This window comes from Carassius gibelio, chromosome B15 (genome assembly GCF_023724105.1).
Source record: "Carassius gibelio isolate Cgi1373 ecotype wild population from Czech Republic chromosome B15, carGib1.2-hapl.c, whole genome shotgun sequence".
Lineage (NCBI taxonomy): Eukaryota > Metazoa > Chordata > Actinopteri > Cypriniformes > Cyprinidae > Carassius > Carassius gibelio.
Window position 1 is genome coordinate 3158390 of NC_068410.1, and position 22466 is coordinate 3180855.

A 22466-nucleotide genomic window follows, 5' to 3' on the forward strand; every position below is an offset into this window, starting at 1 on the left:
TAATTAAATTTTGTAATAATTGTTTTTAATTTTTGTTTACCACTTTTTCCCAACCAATTAATATTAAAATCACCATACCATACAGTTTCTCTATAAGAATCAAATTGCTTAGCAACAAGACTTAATTCATCATAAAAACCAGTGTTATATGAAGGTGGGTTATAAATAACAACAATATTAAAATTCATTGTAGGTGATAAAATAACATTCAAAGCTAGACATTCCAGAGTTGTTTTCAATTCAACTAAGTGACATTTAAATTTATCTTTTATGTATATCAAAACTCCTCCCCCCTTGCCTGTATTTCTGTCCTTTCTGAAACATTGATATCCAGCAATGTCTATCATATTATTTGGTATATTACTGTGAAGCCAGGATTCTGTTAAACAAAGATAATCCAAATTTGAGTCCAAGAGGAGTACAGAGATCTGATCCCTTTTGGAAATTAGGCTGCGAATGTTTAAATGTCCGCCTAATATTCCTTTCGGTTTACACTTAACGTCCCAGAGTACTCTAGCGTGATTCACAGTTTGGAAAAATAGATATTGTTTTTGTTTTTGTACAGCACTAAAGCCAGAGCCATTCAAGTGCATTCCCGGTTCAATCCCCGAACATGGATCCATCAGACGGGGTGACTCACCGGACTTGTTGCGGTCGGTTGTACACAGGCAGCTAAGACTAGGTGAACTCCGTTTTTCGGCTTGCCGCTGATCCAGTGGTTCCTGGCTCTGAGCCAACAGCTCCCGCAGCTCCGCTCCATGGGATTCTGGTGTAGTCGATGTCACCCCTGTACTGAGCCCAACCTCCAGCTCAGTACTAGCCATTTGCTCAAATCTAGTCGGACCAGGATTAAGGTGTATATCCCCAGCCAGAAGAATGAGCACCAGTATAACTTTAAACGCATAAAATCTGCACTGCCGTGAAGTTAATCTGCTGATATTATTTCTGTCGCTCAGGCCTCTTGATGTCCAGATCAAATACAATGTGCAATGTCCGTGTCCAAACATATGCAACTTGGTTTGTTCACAACTGGTTAAGCTGGCCACATTACCCTTAAAATTGGAAGTCCAAACAAACAATAACAACAAGGAAAGTTGTAAAATACAGAGGGCATGTGTGGAGCCCAACAAACCACACCTGTCCTCGGCAGCCATTTTGAATCCCTCCATCTAATTAAAGTCTTGTTTTGGTTGCATTTGATTTGCATTTTGTTAAAGCTGTCAATAAACCAGTCAGGAAAAAGTTTTATATGATATAAAATGATGCAAAATTAAGCATAATGGTCATTTTTAATGTATTAAATTATTTTTACTAATAATAGTATTTATCAAAGATATATATATATATATATATATATATATATATATATATATATGATACATTAATTAAACAGTCATTTTTAAAATGCATTTTCATGATAAATAATTATATTTTTTAGAAACATGTATGTTTTGCCTTTTTTAGAAATAGAAACACCTGTTGTTTTTGTTTTGTCTTCACCTGAAGCATATTGACAATGTTTAATGTTCAACAAATAATAACATTTAACAATAATTCTTAGGATTTCTTTATTATTATGAATTATATTTTTAACAGAAAATGTTTACCCTTTTTTAGCTCAATATAAGCATATCCTGATGTTTAATGTTTAATAAATTACTACATCAATTACTAGTAATTGTTTTTATTATAGATAAATTAAGTAGCATAGACTGGTATTTGAATGTAATTTATTGAATGTATATTGGTGATGTTTAATGTTCGATAATGATTACATCAATTAGATCAGATTTTGGTGCAGAACTATCCATTTAATAATAAAAATGCAGCCTGAAATACTGCACAAGTACAGTCAAGTGCAATGCTGGAACATGTAGAAAGGGCTTTATATTCTCCTGAAATCTAGAGCATCAGCCAAACGCTTCCTAAATCACACGATCATAAAAACAGGAGAGCGAGCGAGAGCTGCATTAAAGACAACAGCTCTCCTCCTCTGAGAGTATTTCTGTTAAAGATTTATAATCAAGTCCAAGTAAGAGAGATGCACAAGTGTGTGTGTATGTGTGTCTGTTTTCTGTCTGTTTGACAGAAAGTATTTCCAAGGTCAAAGGTTAAAACAACAGTATCGCTGTCCCATGAGAACGAAACTCTGAAGGGGTTTGTTCTTTTCAGAAGGTCACAAGACAAAAGAGCATCTACAGTCTGTGTGATTTACTGGCTCGCTCAACAGTGGACGTGTTCTGAAACCGCGACCCTTTTCTGTTTGGTTTTGGTCATTGTGGATTCAGGTGCTCTGCCATCACACACACGCACACACACACACACACACACACACACACACACACACACACACACACACACACACACACACAAGCTTCACAGTCCAAACTCTTCTCCCGGACGACTTCTGTCCATCCTCCAGTTTCCTGATTTACTGTGTTAATAATCATCCTCATTGTGATTTTCTCCTACAGCCGTGATGGAGGCCCTGTGGGAGCCCAAATGGAGCTCAGACTCGCAGTGGCCACAGATGCCTTGCAGAAACACACAAACATGTGAAACTGCAGAACATTTACAGCACAGATGGTTCAGAAGAGAAGAGGGAATACAGTCTCAGATAGATATAGATAGATATGAATGGTCTTACGGGTTTGGAACGACATGAGGGTGAGTAGTTAATGACTGAATTTTCATTTTGCAATGAACTATCCCTTTAAATGCAAAGAGATGAGAGTCTTTGCATGACCTGATGTTTTATTCGTATCCAAAATGAGGCGATGTGATTGGAAAGCCCTGATATGGACAAAGACATCCAGCAGCTGAGCTGATTATAACGCAGAAACGTTTTGACTGATGAAACGTGAAAAACACTAACTTCATGAGATTCATACTGTGCTTTAATAAACAGAATATTGATCACATTGTTATTGTGAAGATATAAAACTAAATTATTTTAGTTTTTCCTGATAGAGTGATGTTAATTTAACAGAGAAAAAACTGGGACATGAGATAGATAGATAGATAGATAGATAGATAGATAGATAGATAGATAGATAGATAGATAGATAGATAGATAGATAGATAGATAGACAGACAGACAGACAGACAGAGAGACAGATAGATAGATAGATAGATAGATAGATAGATAGATAGATAGATAGATAGATAGATAGATAGATAGATAGATAGATAGATAGATAGATAGATAGATAGAACGATAGAACGATAGAACGATAGATAGATAGATAGATAGATAGATAGATAGATAGACAGACAGACAGATAGAACGATAGATAGAACGACAGATAGATAGATAGATAGATAGATAGATAGATAGATAGATAGATAGATAGATAGATAGATAGATAGACAGACAGACAGATAGAACGATAGATAGAACGACAGATAGATGGATGGATGGATAGATAGATAGATAGATAGATAGATAGATAGATAGATAGATAGATAGATAGATAGATAGATAGATAGATAGATAGACAGACAGACAGATAGAACGATAGATAGAACGACAGATAGATGGATGGATAGATAGATAGATAGATAGATAGATAGATAGATAGATTGATAGATAGATAGATAGATAGATAGATAGATAGATAGATAGATAGATAGATAGATAGATAGATAGATAGATAGATAGATAGATAGATAGATGAGCTGATATTCTCATCCATCCTCCTATATGACACAATCTCCTGTTACCATGGCAACCATCCTAGCACAGCCAGCTTTGCCATGGCAACAAGAACACATGTGATACAGGCAGTCATCTGAGTTAATCTGATCAGCATCACTGTCTGAGCAGAGAGAGAGAGAGAGAGAGAGAGAAGATCAGCATCTTGATTATGATGTTTCTGAAACGGCCCATCAGAGACGGATCACGCTCAGGACAGACCCCAGTCATGTGACCCGCGTCCCCCATCACAGCGGTTTAGTCACTAGTGTTTACAGAGTGAACAGCACGGGTCACGTGACAAATCAATCTCATCAGGTATATGACCTGGAAAATTCATAATTAATACTCTTTTTGCATCCACTAGCTCAGACGTGTGGCTTTACATTCTGTTCTATTCTTAGATTTGGAAATGCGGTGGCAGCTTTGGTCTCACATACATTTGTACAATTGAAAAACGTCACATGGTGTTGGTTATGAAAGGTATCCCAGAGTTCAGTGGGAGCGCCCACATGCAAATCTCTGACGCGCTGCGATGAGACCAATAGCAGAGCTGATAGAAGATTTCAGTGACATCACAATAACAGAAGACTGGTGATGACATCACAGCATAAAGACTCTGACTCATCGTGCGTGAGTGTGTGTGTGTGTACGCACATCCAGAAAAACAAACAACATCCAGACTGTGTGTGTGTTTACCTGTCTATGAACAGGATCCCTGTTGCCATAGTATCAGCCTTTTTGAAACGTCACGTTGAAAGTGTCACATCCCTGGATAGTAAAATTCACACCATCACTATGTGCAGCATCACCGTGGAGATGAAGAACCTTGTGTGAATTTGGGACATTCTGCTTTGACCTACAATCCAAGGAAGAGAAAAGGAATGTTTCAGGCCAAAAAAGGCAGAGAGCGAATAAAATAATGACATTTTGCATTTAAGTTAGTTTTTAAATCAGCATAAAATAATGTAAAAAATTGATTTGAATACAAAGGAATGCAAAACATTTTATTAAGAAGTTAAAATGTTTATTCAGCACAGCAGGGATGCATTAAATTGATCAAAAGTGACAGTGATGACATTTGTGATGTTATAAATAGATTTCCATTTCAAATAAATGCTATTCTTTACACATTTTTATTCATCAAAGAACAGTAAAATAAATTATCATTATTTTTAGTGGAAATCAAGGGCATCACAACTTAATGAGAAATGTCTCTCGAGCCGCAAATCAGTATATTAGAATGATTTCTGAAGATCATGTGACACTGAAGACTGGAGGAATGATGCAGAAGAATCTTCACCCTAAAATTGTAATCATTAGTTATATATGTCAGTTTACTCGAAATGTACGTTTAATTTCTTAAAGTATACATTTACATGATCTTAAATGCGAAAAACTTCAAATAACAGCTGAACAGAGTCAAAGAGGTTTGAGCTGAATTTGTTGCAGAAGAAGGGTGTAAAGCAGGTAATGACAGTGTCTCCTAATATTACCTAGCTATCAAAAGAATAATTGGACACATCAATAAAGCTGCTGCAGTGTTTTCCCTCAGGTAATTCAGTGAATGTGTTTCTCGAATAACTATGAAGAACAGCACAATGTCTGTTAATTTTAATGAGCAGGTCTAATATCTATTACACTGGAGACAAACACTAAAACACACTCGCTGCAGGGAAAAGAGTGCATTTTTTGATGAATGTCAGGGTTTTAGTGTTGTATACGTCCTGCATCAGAATCTATTTAGCCTATCGATTTTTTTGTTGTTGTTGCAAATGACCGACAATATTCTTTCAAAAAAGAATAATTTACTCAAATGAAAATTTGTTGAAAATGTGCTCACTTCGGAGCATGGAACGCGAATCAATTGATTCAGATCAGAACTTCTGAGCAGGTTCACAAATTGAATGATTCATGATTCACACTTCAAAGACCCGATCTGAAATTATGGTTTGCGAATCATTTTATTCAGATAAGAAATTCGGAGCGGGTTCACGAATCATGCGATTCAGATTGGGAACGGGTTCATGAATCATTTGATTCAGATTGAGACTTCGGAGCAGATTCATGGATCATTTGATTCAGATTCGGACTTCGGAGCGGGTTCATGAATCATTTGATTCAGATTCGGACTTTCAGAGTGGGTTCATGAATCATTTGATTCAGATTCGGACTTCGGAGCGGGTTCATGAATCATTTGATTCAGATTCGGACTTCGGAGCGGGTTCATGAATCATTTGATTCAGATTCGGACTTCGGAACGGGTTCATGAATCATTTGATTCAGATTCGGACTTTCGGAGCGGGTTCATGAATCATTTGATTCAGATTCGGACTTCGGAGCGGATTCATGAATCATTTGATTCAGATTCGGACTTCGGAGCGGGTTCATGAATCATTTGATTCAGATTCGGACTTCAGAGCGGGTTCATGAATCATTTGATTCAGATTCGGACTTCGGAGCGGGTTCATGAATCATTTGATTCAGATCGGGACGTCGGAGCGCAGAGCAGATCGACGGGTTGGCAAAAACAGTTTTTTTATATAAAATTTAAATATTATGGATACACTTGAATTTGGTCTAAAGTAACAATTTAAACCTACCACTTTTCACTTCTCCAGATGTTAACTGATGGACTGGAATGCTGAGGATTATTGTGATGTTTTTATCAGCTGTTTGGACTCTCATTCTGACGGCACCCAATCACTGCAGAGCAAGTAATTTTTTTATATATATAAAATAAATGCTCTTCTACGAAAGGCCCGAGGGTGAGTAGATTTTCAGCAAATGTTCATTTTTAGTTGAACTACTCCTTTAAGACTGTCATTTTCTGTTCAGTAGAGCAGACTGTGAAGCGCTTTGTTTACAGGTCAATATCAAACTATCACCTTTTCCCGCGGGTTTTCATCACGAACACACTGTCAGTCTCTCAGAAGACGCATCCGAGAGACGCGTTATGTGCACGAGCCCAGAGGAAGATGTCCCATTTCTGACAGGAAGCTGTTAATTCAGTAATTCACTTTATTTTCTCAGGCATAATCCTGATGGAGATAAAGCGCGCTCAACACGTGTTTATGTGTGTGTGTGTGTGTGTGTGTGTGTGTGTGTGTGAGGAAAGGCTCTGATCTTTCTCAGGGATGAAAATAGTTCGGTCAGAAGCATGTGAAGGTTTTGTTAGTGTATTCTGACACTCAGACCGAAGAGTTTTATTGCTTCAGCTGGAGGAAAAATACTCTGTCAATTCTTACTCTCCCATGAGATTTTCCACAGAGGATCATCATGGGAAAATGAGACAATGGGGTTTTGTATATGTAGAGAAGTTTAAATAATATTTGTGCTTTTTACTTTTTTTTTTTAATCAGTCAAAATGAAAGTATAGTGAAGTAGCAACCAAACATTGCTATCGTGATGTGGAGGCTAGCATAATTAGTTATCTTTGTTCTCGGTGTCAAGGGGCTTACTTTATTCGCTTTTTGGCTTATTACAGTGTCTAGCAACTTCCTCTGTTCAAAGGCGTCTAAAATTAAATCAAATTTTAAGGGTTAGTTCACCCTAAAATGAAAAATTATGTCATTGCTCACCCTCATGTCGTTCCAAACCCGTAAGAAATTAAGATATTTGTGATGAAATCCAAGAGCTCTCTGACCCTCCCATAGACAGCAATGCAACTGTAATGTTCCCAGACCCAGAAAACAAGGTCAATACATCGGTAAAACAGATCATGGGACATCAGTGGCTCAACTTCAGTTTTGCGATGCTACGAGAATATTTTTTTGTGCAAAGAAAACAAAAATAACAATTTACTCAACCATTCTTCTCCCCCGAGTTACTGTTTCAGAGATTATTACAACATAAACAATGCTTATTATGCAGATTTCGTTCAGTAAATGGATAGAATGCAAATCTAAAAGGGGCAAGTTTCTTTATATAATTAGAATAGAGTTAGAAAGTTCTAGAGTTAGAGGGTCAAATAAAGATGGAAGAGATGTGTTTTTAGCCGAATCTTGAAGATCATTCCACCAGGAGGGAACAGTTAATTAGTTAAAAATCTGTGAAAGATGAACAATACAGCGACGTTCACTTGCTTCTAGAGTAGCCTACACAAGTCTTTTATCGGTAAAACTGACAGTTAGTGGTTCGACCTAACTTGTATTCCTATATGCATTAAACTTTGGTGCATGACTTGTACCAGAACACTCTAGAAAACACATAGCAATGTACTTAAAACCACTCTGAACACCTTGGCACTGGCAACATTGTAACATCTTGCAACAGTCTCTTGCACTGGGAAACTTTACTCATGGTCTCCTCAGAAAACACAAAGCTTTGAGTAGATGGTTAACTTGTTTTCTCATGATATAAATGTGAGTATTATGCAAACAGACACATGGCCCTTAATCTGCAATGCTCTAATTATGCGCTTAATTCGATTGGCTGAATGTGATGATGTCAGAATGAATGAGTAATGAGCTGATTACCGTAGTAATGCTATTATGGGATGTTTCAGGAAGAGGAATACAGCTGTAAATCAATTTATTCCATCACAGAACATGTGAGACTGTTCTAGAACACAGCCAGTATGCTTCTGAATCTCGTCATGTCATAAATGACATACATCATAGGGTTTTAATATTATATTATTTTCAAACAAAGATAACTAAATATAACTTTTTGAATACACATATTTTGGTAAAGTAATATTTTAACACTATAAAATGAGAAAAAAGTACTTAAAAGTATTTTTAAAAAAGTTACATTTTAAAATGTAAAAGGTCAGTTTATGCAATTGTAATCAATTTACTGAAACTAGAATATATGATTTTTAAAATCATTTATTTTAGTTTTGAGCATTTGTATATTCCAAATCATTTTTATAATATTAATCATCTAAAACAATACATTTTTAAATAATTTGCTATATAATTTGGTGTATTATATAAATATTAATATATTATGTAAAATATAAATATAGGTTTCAAAGTGATGTTGTATTATAAAATTATTTTCTAAATGATGAAATATTATAAACAATATTTTATATAATTTTTAAACACACACACTTGTATTTAGTTTTTTTAATTCATTTTTAATCATTTATAAAAGCAGTATTATTGTATTTTTAATTGTTAAATGTTAGAAATCATGTCAACGAATTGTAATTATTATTCAAGTAATTTTAAATATTCTAGAATGTTTTGTTCGTAAAATATAATATTTTAGTATTTTAAATATTTAATTTTATAATACAGCTTATCTTATAAGTATAATAAAATGTATAATTTGTGTATTATATAAATGTTAAGTTATTTTGTTCTGGAAGCATGGATTTGTTACAAACACAAGAGTTTGTAGTGGGTGTGGCCACTCATGCTTTACTGCAATTGGGCGTGTCCTGAGTAAGTGTGGCCAGTATCAAGAAGTGTTTTATAGTAACATGACACGATTACTTCTTGCCTCTTGTCCTGACATAACACAATGTCACAGATAATCAGAGTCTTGTTCATTAATATCTTGCATATGCAAACTAACCACAAACTCGATCACTGCATGTAAACTAAATTCGCTTTGATATCCAGGTGTGTGCTCATGGTAATGGGATTGTACCAGTCACGTCACTTCTGCTCACCAAGGATGCATTTACTTGATAAAAAATACAGTAAAAACAGTAATATTGTGAAATATTATTAGAATTTGAAAAAACTGTTTTTTAATGTATATATATTTTAAACTGTAATTTATTCCTGTGATCAAAGTTACATTTTCAGCATCATAACTGCAGTCTCCAGTGTCACATGATCCTTCAAAATTCATTCTACATTTCTGATTATTATCAATGTTGAAAACTGTTTTTTTTTTATTGTAGAAAATGTGATACATTTATTTTTTCAGGATTCATAGATCAATAGAAAGTCCAAAAGATCAGCATTTATTTGAAACAGAAATCTTTTGTAACATTCTAAATGTCTTTACTGTCACTTTTGATCAATTTAATGCATCCTTGCTGAATAAAATTATAAATTTCTAAACTAAAAGAAAAGTCTAAAACTCAAAAACTTGAACTCTTTATTTTTTTACAGAGCATAACAACTTTAATCTCTCATTTAATGAAAAGGGCTAATCTCATTGTGTTATTGCATTGAATAAATACGGGTCGTTATTTTTAGAAAAACAAGCCATTTAAAGAAAGCACTAAATACAACAGTCTGACACCATGAAAGTTCAATCAATGAATTTTATTGGCATCCTGATAAAAATGACTGACATGCCAGGATGTGATCTTGAATCAAATGTGATTGAAATGAATGTTGACGTTATAATGTACCTTCCTGTGACCTCACACACACACACACACACACACACACACCGTTTCACACATCTACAGCATGTTTTCTGCTGCATAAAAGTGAGTCCTGATATTACAAGTTTTTCATTCAGTATCACCTATCACGTATGAATTATTAAATGGTGACCGAGAATGTACTTTTAAGAACTAATATAAAGTTTTGCATGAATATTTGAATCACATTTACATTTACATACAAATAATTATTAATCTACATGGTTCCCAAAGTGCATCTTTAATCCAGATTAAGTAGAAATTTACTGAACAAAAATATTTCTTTCATGGCCTTGCATCAAGCATTACAGACATTTTTTTTCAAACAGCATTTTGCATTGCTTCAAGAAGAAGAAAACACCTGTATTGCAACTTATAATGTTGACTAAAAGAATTGTTAATAATGTTGGTGATCATTTACTCACCCTTAGGCTATTCAAGCTGTAGAGGAGTTTGTTTCTTCATCAGGTTTGGAGAAATGTAGCATTCTATCAGTGTCTCACCAATGGATGCTCTGCAGTGAATGGGTGCCGTCAAATTGAGAGTCCAAACTGATGATAAAAACATCACAATAATCCACAGCACTCCAGTACACCAGTTAACATCTGGAGAAGACAAAAGCTGTTTCCAGCAAAAATATGAGTCCATGATCCATTATATTGCTTCCTCTAGTGAAAAAATAATCTGTTCTGAATCAGGAGGGAAATCTGCAAAAATGAAGCACCATTTACAAGCCACATTTGTAACACTCAGCTTTTGTCTTCTCCAGATGTTAACTGATGGACTGGAGTGCTATGGATTATTGTGATGTTTTTATCAGCTGTTTGGACTCTCATTCTGACGGCACCCATTCACTGCAGAGCATCCATTTACGAGACACTGATGCAATGCTACATTTCTCCAAATCTGATGATGAGACAAACTCATCTACTTCTTTGCTTGCCTGAGGGTGAATGAATTTTCAGCAAATTGTAATTTTTTGGATCAATTATTAATTTAAGTGAATGGTGCATATTCTGCACTTTCTTTTCTGCTACGAATATGGGAGCCAAAATATAAACACATGCCTCAGATGTGAGAAGGGCGAAACGACCTCAGTCTTCTTTACACAAATTCACACACACAAACTGGAGGCCAAACACACTTCCACACAATCTTACTGTGGTTAATGGTAGAACACACACACACACACATACACACACAAGCAATCTAACAATGGTTAATAGAGGATTAGCACACACACACACACACACACAAACAAACAAACACAAAGAATTTAACAGTGGTTAATGGCGGCGTCTAAAATGGCAGAGCATGTTTGTGGTGTGTGTGTTCATGTATGTGTATGGGAAGTAAAGGCACCAAAGTTATGCATGTTAAATCTATTACCTGCAATGCAGCAAGAAATGTGTGTTTACATGAGCTTGTCTGTAGTATTTCCATGTGTACACCATCAAAGTTTGGCTATGCCGTTGAGCAGAAGGCTTTATTTTAAATATATCTATATATATATACATATTTTAGTTTTTATTGTATTTCAGAACACAATTATCCATGGCTCCTATAAAGGGGCGGGACCGTCCTCCCCACCCTCTCCGTGTCACGCCTCTGGGGCGAGAGGCGGGGCCAACAGTTGCCACAGGCAACACTAGTCTCCAGGACGTGATGTCATAGCAAATGGGCGGGGCCGTCTCAGAGGCTAGTCTCCCGTAGAAACATGGTCCCAATGTTATAGGACACTTTCCGGATGGGGGCGGAGCGAGTGCTGGTGAGAGAGGCGTGGCTCGGGTTTTTCCCCGCCTCCAGGAAATAGCAGACTCCCGGGATCTCTTTGGGGAAGTTGTCGGGAAGCTCCTCCCGGGAGCGAGGGATGAAGGTGAATGTGCGCTCGTCACGCAGGAGTCTGAGAAGAAAACCAAATGGAAAGGAATTCGCAAAAACTAATTTGTAAGAACAAAATATGAATTATGTTGTGCTGTCAAATGTTTAATAGTGATTAATCGCATTCAAAATAAATGTTTTTGTTTATATAACGTGTACTGTGTATATTTATTATATATATATATAAATACACACAAATGCATCTATATATTTCAGAAAATGTTTTGTTTGTATATTAAATATATTTATTTATAAGTGATATGAATATAAATATAGACATTTAAATATATGTAAAATATATACTGTACGTGTGTGTATGTATATATAAATATTAAATATACACAGAATATATCATGCAAACAAAAACGTTTATTTTGGATGGGATTAATCACAATGTCTACAAACACAGGTGCTCGTGTGTGTCTGTGTGTGTGTGTGTGTGTGTGTGTGTGAGAGAGAGAGCAGATCTTCAGAGCTGCACTTGACTGCAAAGCATCGTATTTGACGATCTCGACTGAAGCAGGTTGCCATAGAAACAGGTGTGACTGTCTCCACTGCAGAGGAGTTACACATCAGCTGAGAAACACTGGCTGGTGTGTGTGTGTGTGTGTGTGTGTTCTCTCACTGGTATGTAGTTGGGCTGACGTTGATGCAGCGCGGGTGACTGCCCGACTCAAACTTGCTGGCCAGCGTGACGTTGTTTCCAAACAGACAGTAGCGTGGCATCTTCACACCGACCACTCCAGCCAGCACTGATCCCGAGTGGATCCCGATCCTCAGCTACACAGAGAGAAGAGATTATTCATACAGCGCTTTATACAGTAGAGATCGCATCACAGTAATCAAAGTATTGCAGAACCCTTCAGTCGAGAAGAATTCACAACACTGAGCAGCATACAGTCTAAATCATACAGAAACTCAACTGTCAGATTGTCACTTTTACACTTTATCCAATTTACTAAACTAAGTAAAAAATAAATAAATAAATAAATATAAACACACCATTATATAATAATAATAATACAATAGTTTGAAAATTAGAAAAAACATTTTTTTTAAATCAAGGCAAAAAATATATAAACATTTTTAAAATAATACAATTATACTTTTAAATTAAAAGTAGTATTTAAATAATTATTTAATATTTAACATTTCCTAACATGTAAATGTGCTTTTTTTTGCATGTATTGCATTTTGACTAAATGTCATGCGTGGAATGAAGTAAAATCCACATAAATAAATAAGAAGTCAAATTAAATGATAATTAAATCTTTTCCAAATTCTATTGAACTTTCTACCTTTCAATGCATTTAAAATGGAATTATTGTAACCAGTAATTATGCATTTTATGTAGAAATCTATGCATATTAACGTATCAGTCAGCTTAGCAACATCTCTATCTCTGCAACTCTTGCTGCAGTGCATTCTGGGATTGCCTTGTTGCTAAATCAAGAAATCTTATGAGGCGGGATAATTTCGCAGCATCTCTTTTCAAACCTCCTGTGTCTTAAAATGCTAATATGAGAGCTAATATGTGCATCTGAGACTAGCTATCCAACTACACCCACACTAGCATCACCACAGAAACACTAGAGAAGAGCCAATACTGTGAAGAGTGCAAGAAACACACGACGAGTGCTGAAAAAGAAATCATGAGGGCAGCAACGTCTGTGACTGACAGCTGTCAATCAAACTCAGGGCAGAGCAGAACAGATCACACTTCTGATCTGCTTCATCGCCATGTCAATGGAAATGTCAAGACATCTTCTCAAGACATTCACTGATGGACTGGAGTGGCGTGGATTATTGTGATGTTTTCATCAGCTATTTGGACTCTCATTCTGACGGCACCCATTCACTCCAGAGCATCCATTGATGAGAGAGAGGTGGAATGTTTCATTTCTCCAAATCTGATGAAGAAACAAACTCATCTGCATCTGGGATTGGGCTGAGAGTGAGTACATGTTCAGCACTTTTTCTTTTTTGGATGAACTGTTCCTGGAGTGACTCAGTGGTGGCTGTAGACACGAGAGTCAGACACACAGCTGTAAGCAGGTGATCACTGACGATCTGAACCGCTCATAAACAGTGCTGTTATGGAATGGGCATCTTATTACTGCTGCTCTCGTGTCACAGAGAGTCTACAAATATACACACACATTTAATGATGATTGCCCTCGATGACGACCCTGATATTATTCATGGCCTCGCTGTCACACTGACAGTGCTGTCAATCACACAACAATCTCTCAGGAATACTAATGTGTGCGCCTGTGTTATTCTACTGTCACTCATGTACTATTATAGTTTTCCTTAATATCTTGAGTTTAGGTTTTATTTTTTAGATTCTGTGTATTTTTACTTTCATTTTTACAGTTTAGTAATTTTGTCTATATAGTTTCTATTAATTTGTATTTAGTAGTTTTAGTTCATTTAGTTTTAGTTATTTACCTTTTATCAGATTATATGTTTATAATTCAAATTTTCACTTAAATTTTAGTTTTTTATAGTTTATGTGTTTCTATTAGTTAGTAGTAGTTTGTATTATTTTTTATGAATTAATTTTAATTTGTTTATTTTTTACTTATTGTGGAGGCAATTTTCTGTTTTAATTTTCTTTTTTAACATTTTTGTTGTTTCTGTCATTTTTATAAAAACAATAAGTCTAATAATTTTTATTCATTTTTATTATTTAGTTTTAATTAATTTAGTTTTACTCATTTTATATTGAACTAGATATATTTTCTATGTTTTTGTTCTATATAGTTTTTATTACATTTATTTATAAATTATTTTTAGTATTTAAAGCTAAAGTAAAAATTTGTAGTTATTGGTAATTATTTGTAAGGTTAACTAACAATGCCTGAATGAAACTTCTTTCAAAGTAAATCCTATGCCAATTTGTTTTTCAGTGTATCTGAATATTAAAAAATATACAAATGTTTTCATGTTTCATTACAGTAAATGATTTTGCTTCAAGTAACTTTTTTGTGTACTACACACATTTAATTTACATTTAACTTGGACGGTTATATTCCACAATCATTCAGTTTTACTAAACAAACAACCATTGTTGCAGTCATTTCAGTACAGACTTGACACTTCATGCTCAGAGACACTTCGGAACACACACACACACACGATGCCCGAGCCTCTCAGACGCAGCGATTGGCTCGTTGACTTCCTCTAAATGAGAGAAAACAGCAACAATCTAACAATCAATTAGCGGCAAGCACTTGGAGTGTTCCGCTGTCTCCATGACGACCAGATTCCACTCTGTTTTTACAGTGAGTGTTGATGGAGCTGTTAAACACAAGATCCCTAACACAACCCCACACACGAGTGTCTCTCTGTGAGCAACATTAAACCGGCGCTCCACCATCAACACATGACGAACAAAAGCTACAGACAAACGCATCTTGCTGGTTGTGTTTGAAGGGGATTCAAATCTCTTAAATCCCTGTTACATTTTGATCACATGACCACCCATCATTATGTTTAATTTAGTAGTAGTAGTAGTTTATTGTCACTAGTCACAAGTTCCAGTGAAATTAGCCATCAACCTATTTTAAAAATTAAGCTAGTGGTGTGCAGTTATTATTTAATATGTATTTATATTTATATTTAAAAAAAAATAGAATTATTCATTTTATATGAATTTATCTTATTTTTTTAATTTTCTTATTAATATATTATTTATTACATTTATGCATTTAGCAGACGCTTTTATCCAAAGCAACTTACATTGCATTCAATGCTAACAATTTTCTCCTAACATGTGTTCCCTGGGATTCGGACCCCCAACCTTGCGCTTGCTAACGCAGTGCTCTCCCACTTGAGCTACATGCCTACATTATAGCTATTTCATCAAATAATCAGTGAAAAAAGGAGTCAAAAAGAAAGATCAAGTGCTTTGCATTATGGCATACAGTATCCCTCCCAGAGTGAGCTGGCATTAAATTGCAAATTTTTGCAAATATTATATGGTAAATAAGTAATTTAATGGAAAATTCCACGCTTTACTGCAAAAAAACAGCACAGTAATTCGAACAAATCCTCTAACTCACCTTGATTGGTTTCCCGTCGGGCGTCAGCACTTCCTCTGACAGCTCCATCATCTTCAGCGCCATGAGCGCGATTGGCTTAGCATGGCTGTCAATCTTCCTGTGGAGCCCGCCTGCCACACAGTACGCATCGCCGATAGTCTCAATCTGTGAAGAAGAGAGCGTTTACTGTATTTCTGTAAGCAACAATCAAGACTCCCTTATAATTTAATCTCTGATGATATTATCACATCATCTTGTTTCATGCAAAATATATACTTCTATCTTTGATTTAGAGTCAAATGTGTTCCAGATGTGTACCCTGTCATACACACACACACACAAACTCAGATTGTGGCTCTTGACGCTCACAGTCGGCTGCTGTCAGAATATAACTGCTCTCTGATGAATAACACTTAACACAAAGCAGGCGAGGGACACATGAATATGAATCTGTCTCTCTCTGGAGACGCACTGATGCCAGCACAGCAGACCGCATTTACATACTGAGTGTGTGTGTGTGTGTGTGTGCGAGTAAGAGGATCAGAGCTGGCATCAGCAGTTCACACACACTTTTATTTGTGTTAATGGAGGGCCACAGTTTATAATGCCAATTTATTGACATAAACTCACTAAATGCCTTTTCATTGAACACACTGTGTGCGTGTGTGTGTGTGTGTGTCTTTAAAGATCAACTTGTAAAGTTAAAAGCTTTTAAATGCTGATGGCCACTGATGCATTTGTTAAAGTGTTACGAGGTGGTTTCAGTACATCTGTAAGGTGCTAGTAGGTGATTTCTATGTTGTTGCTTTGATGTTTAAGGTGGCTTCTAGGAAGTTGGTTGCAATGCGTTTGCTGGGGTGTGCTAGTTAAAAGCGATGTATGGAGCATGACCGATAGCTTTACCTTGTAGACGTCCAGGATGCCACACTGGTAGTCGAAGCGCGTGTAGAGCTCGTTCAGCATGCTGATGACCTGCATCGGCGTGCACTGCGCGCACACGGCCGTGAAGCCCACGATGTCAGAGAACAGCATGGTGACGTCATCAAACTTCTTGGCCTGAACGGGAAGCCCCTGCCAGAGTCTCTGAGCCACGTCGCCGGGAAAGATGGAGTAGAGCAGGTCGACGGTTCTGCGCTTCTCCTCCTCTAAAGCCTGATGGGTTTTCTCCAGCGTGGCTTTGAGTTTATCCATGCGCTTCTTCAGCCCATCCTGAGCTTTGGCCTGTTCTCCAACCTACAGAAATGATCAGATATGAATTATGGCAGGTATCGTCCTGTAGAGTTATTGTTGTATCATATATAGACTGTTATAAAGTACTTAATATTTTTAATTAGCTTTTATTTTCAGTTTTCATTCAAATTTTTGTTTTAGTAATTGTATGTTTTTTTATCATTTTTATGAGTTTTAAAAAATATTTTTAATAAGCTTTAATTTATTTTTTATTCAGTATAAGTTTTAAAAATGTTATGTAAACAAAAATAAAGCTAAATATAAATATTCAAATATTATAAAACCAAAACTAATTAAAATGATGAAACTGTTTTGTCTATTTCCATATCTTTAATTTAGTTAAAGTTTATTAATACTGTTATGTATATAAAGTATATATATTATTATTATATTATTTACAAAAAATAAAAATGAAATAAAAATGAAGATAAATATATATATATATATATATATATATATATATATATATATATATATATATATATATAAAAACTTTAATATTTATTTTTAGGCTTTATATTTATTTCAGTTTTATTCTTTGTTATTTTATTAAAATAAAAATATATGAAAATAAATGTAATTAAAATATTTAAAAAAAAGTATATAAAACTAATACCAATTACAAAACATTAGTTTTTTTACTATTTCTATTTTGCATTAATTAATTTTTTTATGTTTTAGTTTGACTAATTTTAGTACTTCGATTTCAGCTAATTGCCAAAGCAATTTTTTTATCCAATATTTTGATTTCAGCTAAATGTCAATTATTTGAATTTTTTTTATAATTTCAGATTAACACTGTAAAAAAAATATTTTTTAAAGTTAAAAATAAAACATGCATAGTTTCTAATTATTGGGTTATGTTTGATGAGAACATATGTTTTACGAGAAACCATTTCACTTTTTAAACGATGCGTTGCTTGCAGTTTGTAATGAATTGTGAAATCTACTAGCAATATCTAAATGTACTGTAAACTGTTTCTAAATATTTTGGTGACTGACATCCAGAACCAGAAATATCCTTTTCATAATTAACTATTAGATGCAGATTTTACCAGAGTTAAGGGGTGTAAGTATGAAGTCAAAACAATAAATAATTACATTTATTAATAGTAATAATTACAATTGTTCCATCAAGTAACAGTTGATTTGCCAAACTCTATTCTGTTTACAGTAAACTCTTTGAAAATCTAATGATGTTTGAATGACACACCCACCAGAATGACATCACGTGTGGCATCATGAATAGGGATGTCAGACAGATGTAAGCCCCGCCCCATGAGCTCCTCCAGCCTATCAACACGCGGCGAGCCCAGGAACATTATGGAGTTGGATTCCGGGAGGTGAAGCATCTGACCTTTGAGCTCCATCACCTGAAACACACACACACACAGACGAAAGTAAAGCACTGGAATGGAAAATCAAATATGCATAACATTTTACAAATTCAATTTATTGGTTGGGAATTAATATTAATGCAATAAGCCCGACGTGGTTGTGTTGCAATGAAGGTGCACTCACTTACATGCTTGTCAAGAAAAACAACAAAGCATGTCGGATTTTAGCGTCATACATTTCAAACACAAACACACACACACACACACACACACACTAGATCTGATCACATCACTCGAGGAGAGAGAGAGATTTAGTGAGAGAGGCTGTTCTTTTATTAGGTTGGTTGCTATGGTGGAATTCTTGAGCAAGTATTCAATGCTCTCTGCATGTTTTATGAGAATATATCTAATATGGGATAATTCCACATTCGTTAGGAGAATGCATTTTATTTCAGCGTGTAACTCGTCTAGCAGGGTTTGTGCTCCTGACATGGATCCCTCAAATCATAGTACTTTGATCAGTGATCAGATGCACAATTTTTATCTGTTTTTTTAAGCTGTTATAGCTCCATATATGGTCAGATCTCCATGAAACTGCAGGCTAATTACACGTCCTCTTACACGTTTCCGCCAAGTTTTCAGTTAGGTTTTATAAGCTTTTGGCTATATTTGGCCACGCCCCTTTTTAAAATGACTCCATTATAACTAACCAAAGGACAAAATAAAATCTTTTTTTTTGTTGATGATTATTGATCTAGAGAGTCCAGAGAATATTTCTGCAGTGGTTTGACGATTGATAGATAGATGAATAGATGGATGGATGAATAGAATGAACAATGGATGGATGTATCTATGGAAGGATGGAATGATAGAACAACAGAACAAATGATGGATGCATGGAATGATAGAATTAACAATGGATCAATGGAGTGTCAGATGGGATGGATAGTTAGTTAGTTGGTTGTTTGGATTGATTGATGGATGGATGGATGGAAAGATAGGGGGTCGGACTTAATAATGGAGGAATGGATGGGTAGATGAAATTATAAAATGAACCATGGATCAATAAATGGATGAAGGGTCTGATGGGATGGATGGATAGATGGATGTAGGAATGGATGGATGGTTGGATGGATAGATACTAGAACAAAGGATGGATTAAATGGATGGCTGAATGAAATGAGAGAATGAACATTGGATTGATGGATCAATGGATGGATGGAATGATAAAACAATATACGATGGATGGATGGATGGATGGATGGAAGGATAGAATGAATGATGAATGGATTGATAGAAAGATGGATGGATGGATGGATAGAGGGTCGGACTGAATAATGGAGGAATGGATGGGTAGATGAAATGATCGAATGAACAATGGATCAATAAATGGATGGAGGGTCTGATGGGATGAATGGATAGATGGATGTAGGAATGGATGGATGAATAAGTGAATGAACACTGGATGGATGGATCAATGGATCGATAGAATGATCAAACTAGACGATGGATGGATGGATGGATGGATGGATGGATGGATGGATAGATGGATGGATGGATGGATGGATGGATGGATGGATGGATGGATGGAAGGATAGAATGAATGATGAATGGATTGATAAAAAGATGAATGGATGGATGAATGGAATGATGGATGGATGATGTATGGACAGTTGGAATGATTGATAGATGGATGCATATATGGATGGATTGAATGAAAGAATGTACTATGAATGGATGGATGGATGGATGGAAGGATAGAATGAATGATGGATGGATGAAAAAATAGATGGTGGCACACTTCATTACATTGATTAATAAAATAATATTCACACTGAACAAGCTCTTGTTTTGGCTGTGAACTCTTTTGAGTGATTCAACAATTAACTCATAACCCTAATAAAGACACTGCTACTCTAGTAATGGAGAGATATTTTGAGATCAATTCTCCATCAGTTTGTCTGTCGACAGGTGCAGAGATCAGACACGCTTCTGCCATTGACACCTGACTTTCATTTCATCATCTGTTCATCTGTTTAATTATTTATCTTCTCCGTTAGAAAAGCCACCTTGATTCGGAGCTTTCAAATGTAGCTGTGTTTTACATGACAAGACAACAAACGGCTTTCTGTGACACACGTTTACACACATCAGATCTGACGACACCATCCTTCAAAGAACAACAGATTAAAGAGAACGAGGGCTGAAGAGGAGCGCTTTAAAAAGACATTTGCACTCCTGAGCGCGTTGAGGTGCTAATCAGGGGTGCGTTTCCCAAAACCATAGTTGCTAACTAAGATAGCAACTTTGTTGGTTGCAATGCAATTTCCCATTGCCAACCAACTAAGTTGTTTTCAGGTTAGCAACTATGGTTTTGGGAAACGCACACCAGAGCGAGAGCGTTACAATTCATACTTCTGAGTAAACACTGAACACAAGTTCTATCACCAGTGTTGGGGAAAGTTACTTTTAAAATGAATGCATTACAATACTGTGTTACTCCATTAAAATAGTGTTAAGTGGAAAGCAATGCATTTTGTTACTATTGCTTTTTTGCCACCAGGGCTGGGTGATTAATATTTAATTTATATTTAATATAACTGACTTTTTTCATTTGACCTCACTGTCAAATACAGTACAGTCAGTGTCTGCATCAGGGTTACATAATAAACCACAAAAAAAATATTTTATATAAATTACAATTTTAATTACATCAGTACTTAATATTTACATTTTAAATAATTCTGTTAATTGAAAGAATGCTAGCAGATATGTAGAACCACTAAAATAAAAACAAAAAACTGAAGAAAAAATTATGAACAGAAACATGGATGCTGAATGAAATAATACAATTATACCCAAATTGTAATATTTAAAAATAATAAAAAAAATATTTACATAAGCACAAAACAAAATATCAAAAAACATAACTAAATGAATAGTAAAATATTACAGTGGAAAATATCACTATGAAAATGTATGAAACTATAAAAGTATATAAATAATAAAAAAATAACACTGATCTGAATTAATCTTGCTCAGTATTGGAAATATTCAGTAATATGGGCACCTTTTATGTAGTATTTTTACTCACAGTGAATTTACATTTAGCATTATTTCTGATTTAGTTATTGTTGCATCATATAAATAATAAATAATTAAATAAATACATAAATAATTAAATAAATAAATAGAGAAATAAAAAAATGCATAACCACAGGAAAAAAAAACTTAAATTAAAATAAATAATAATCTTTTATTATTATTATTATTATTATTGCACAATAAAATATAAAACATAAAATAACATTAATAATACTATAACATTAACACTGAGAAATGCAACGTGATTAAACTAAAAATTAAACTAGAGCACTCCCATGATAATTAATGCAGCTGTCCACACCGCTGATTATAATCCGTTTTTGTCGCATTGCATCTCGCTCTTTTAGTGCTGGCACAGTGTTATGCTGTTTATTAATATTTGTTCACATTTATCATCCTCAGTCCAGTAAGCAGCTTCAGGACACACACACACACACAGCTTGAAGAAAAGTGCTTAGTTCCTAAGTTTCTCCTAACACAATCACTATTGTACCCCGGAGCGAGGCACTGATGTCTCCAGCGGGACGGCCTGTTCCTGCCATCAGCACCCTGCAACTTACTCTGGATAAAAATAAAAGCTGCTGCTAAACGACATGGAACAGAGACGAAACTCTCAAATTAATCACTGAGCAAAGAGTTTCAGCTCTGATGTGGCAGCAGGAAAAATGTGAAATGTGAATAATACAATGCAACCAGTCATGAAAATGCTTTTTTTTTCAGTGTATTAAGTTCATGGAAATATTAATCATTTTTATAGTTTTTAAGAATTTCAATAAGTACAGAAATCCAGGTTCTGATAAAAAAAAAAAAAAAAAAAGGTTATAATTCCAGGTAAA

At 35.1% G+C, this 22466-nt stretch overlaps 1 protein-coding gene across 1 annotated transcript in view; it reads right to left on the reverse strand.

Annotated features, from left to right (window-relative positions):
- Positions 1 to 9908: 9908 nt before the first annotated feature.
- LOC127973181 (guanylate cyclase soluble subunit alpha-2) overlaps positions 9909 to 22466 on the reverse strand; it is a 28193-nt gene continuing 15635 nt past the window's right edge. Inside the window, exons 5-9 of the mRNA XM_052577323.1 lie at positions 18406 to 18561; positions 16862 to 17191; positions 15980 to 16123; positions 12538 to 12692; positions 9909 to 11934 (exon numbers count right to left, since the gene is read on the reverse strand). Coding sequence (XP_052433283.1) covers positions 11724 to 11934; positions 12538 to 12692; positions 15980 to 16123; positions 16862 to 17191; positions 18406 to 18561 — 996 coding nt within the window. The 3' untranslated portion in view covers positions 9909 to 11723. The remainder of the gene's footprint in view (positions 11935 to 12537; positions 12693 to 15979; positions 16124 to 16861; positions 17192 to 18405; positions 18562 to 22466) is intronic.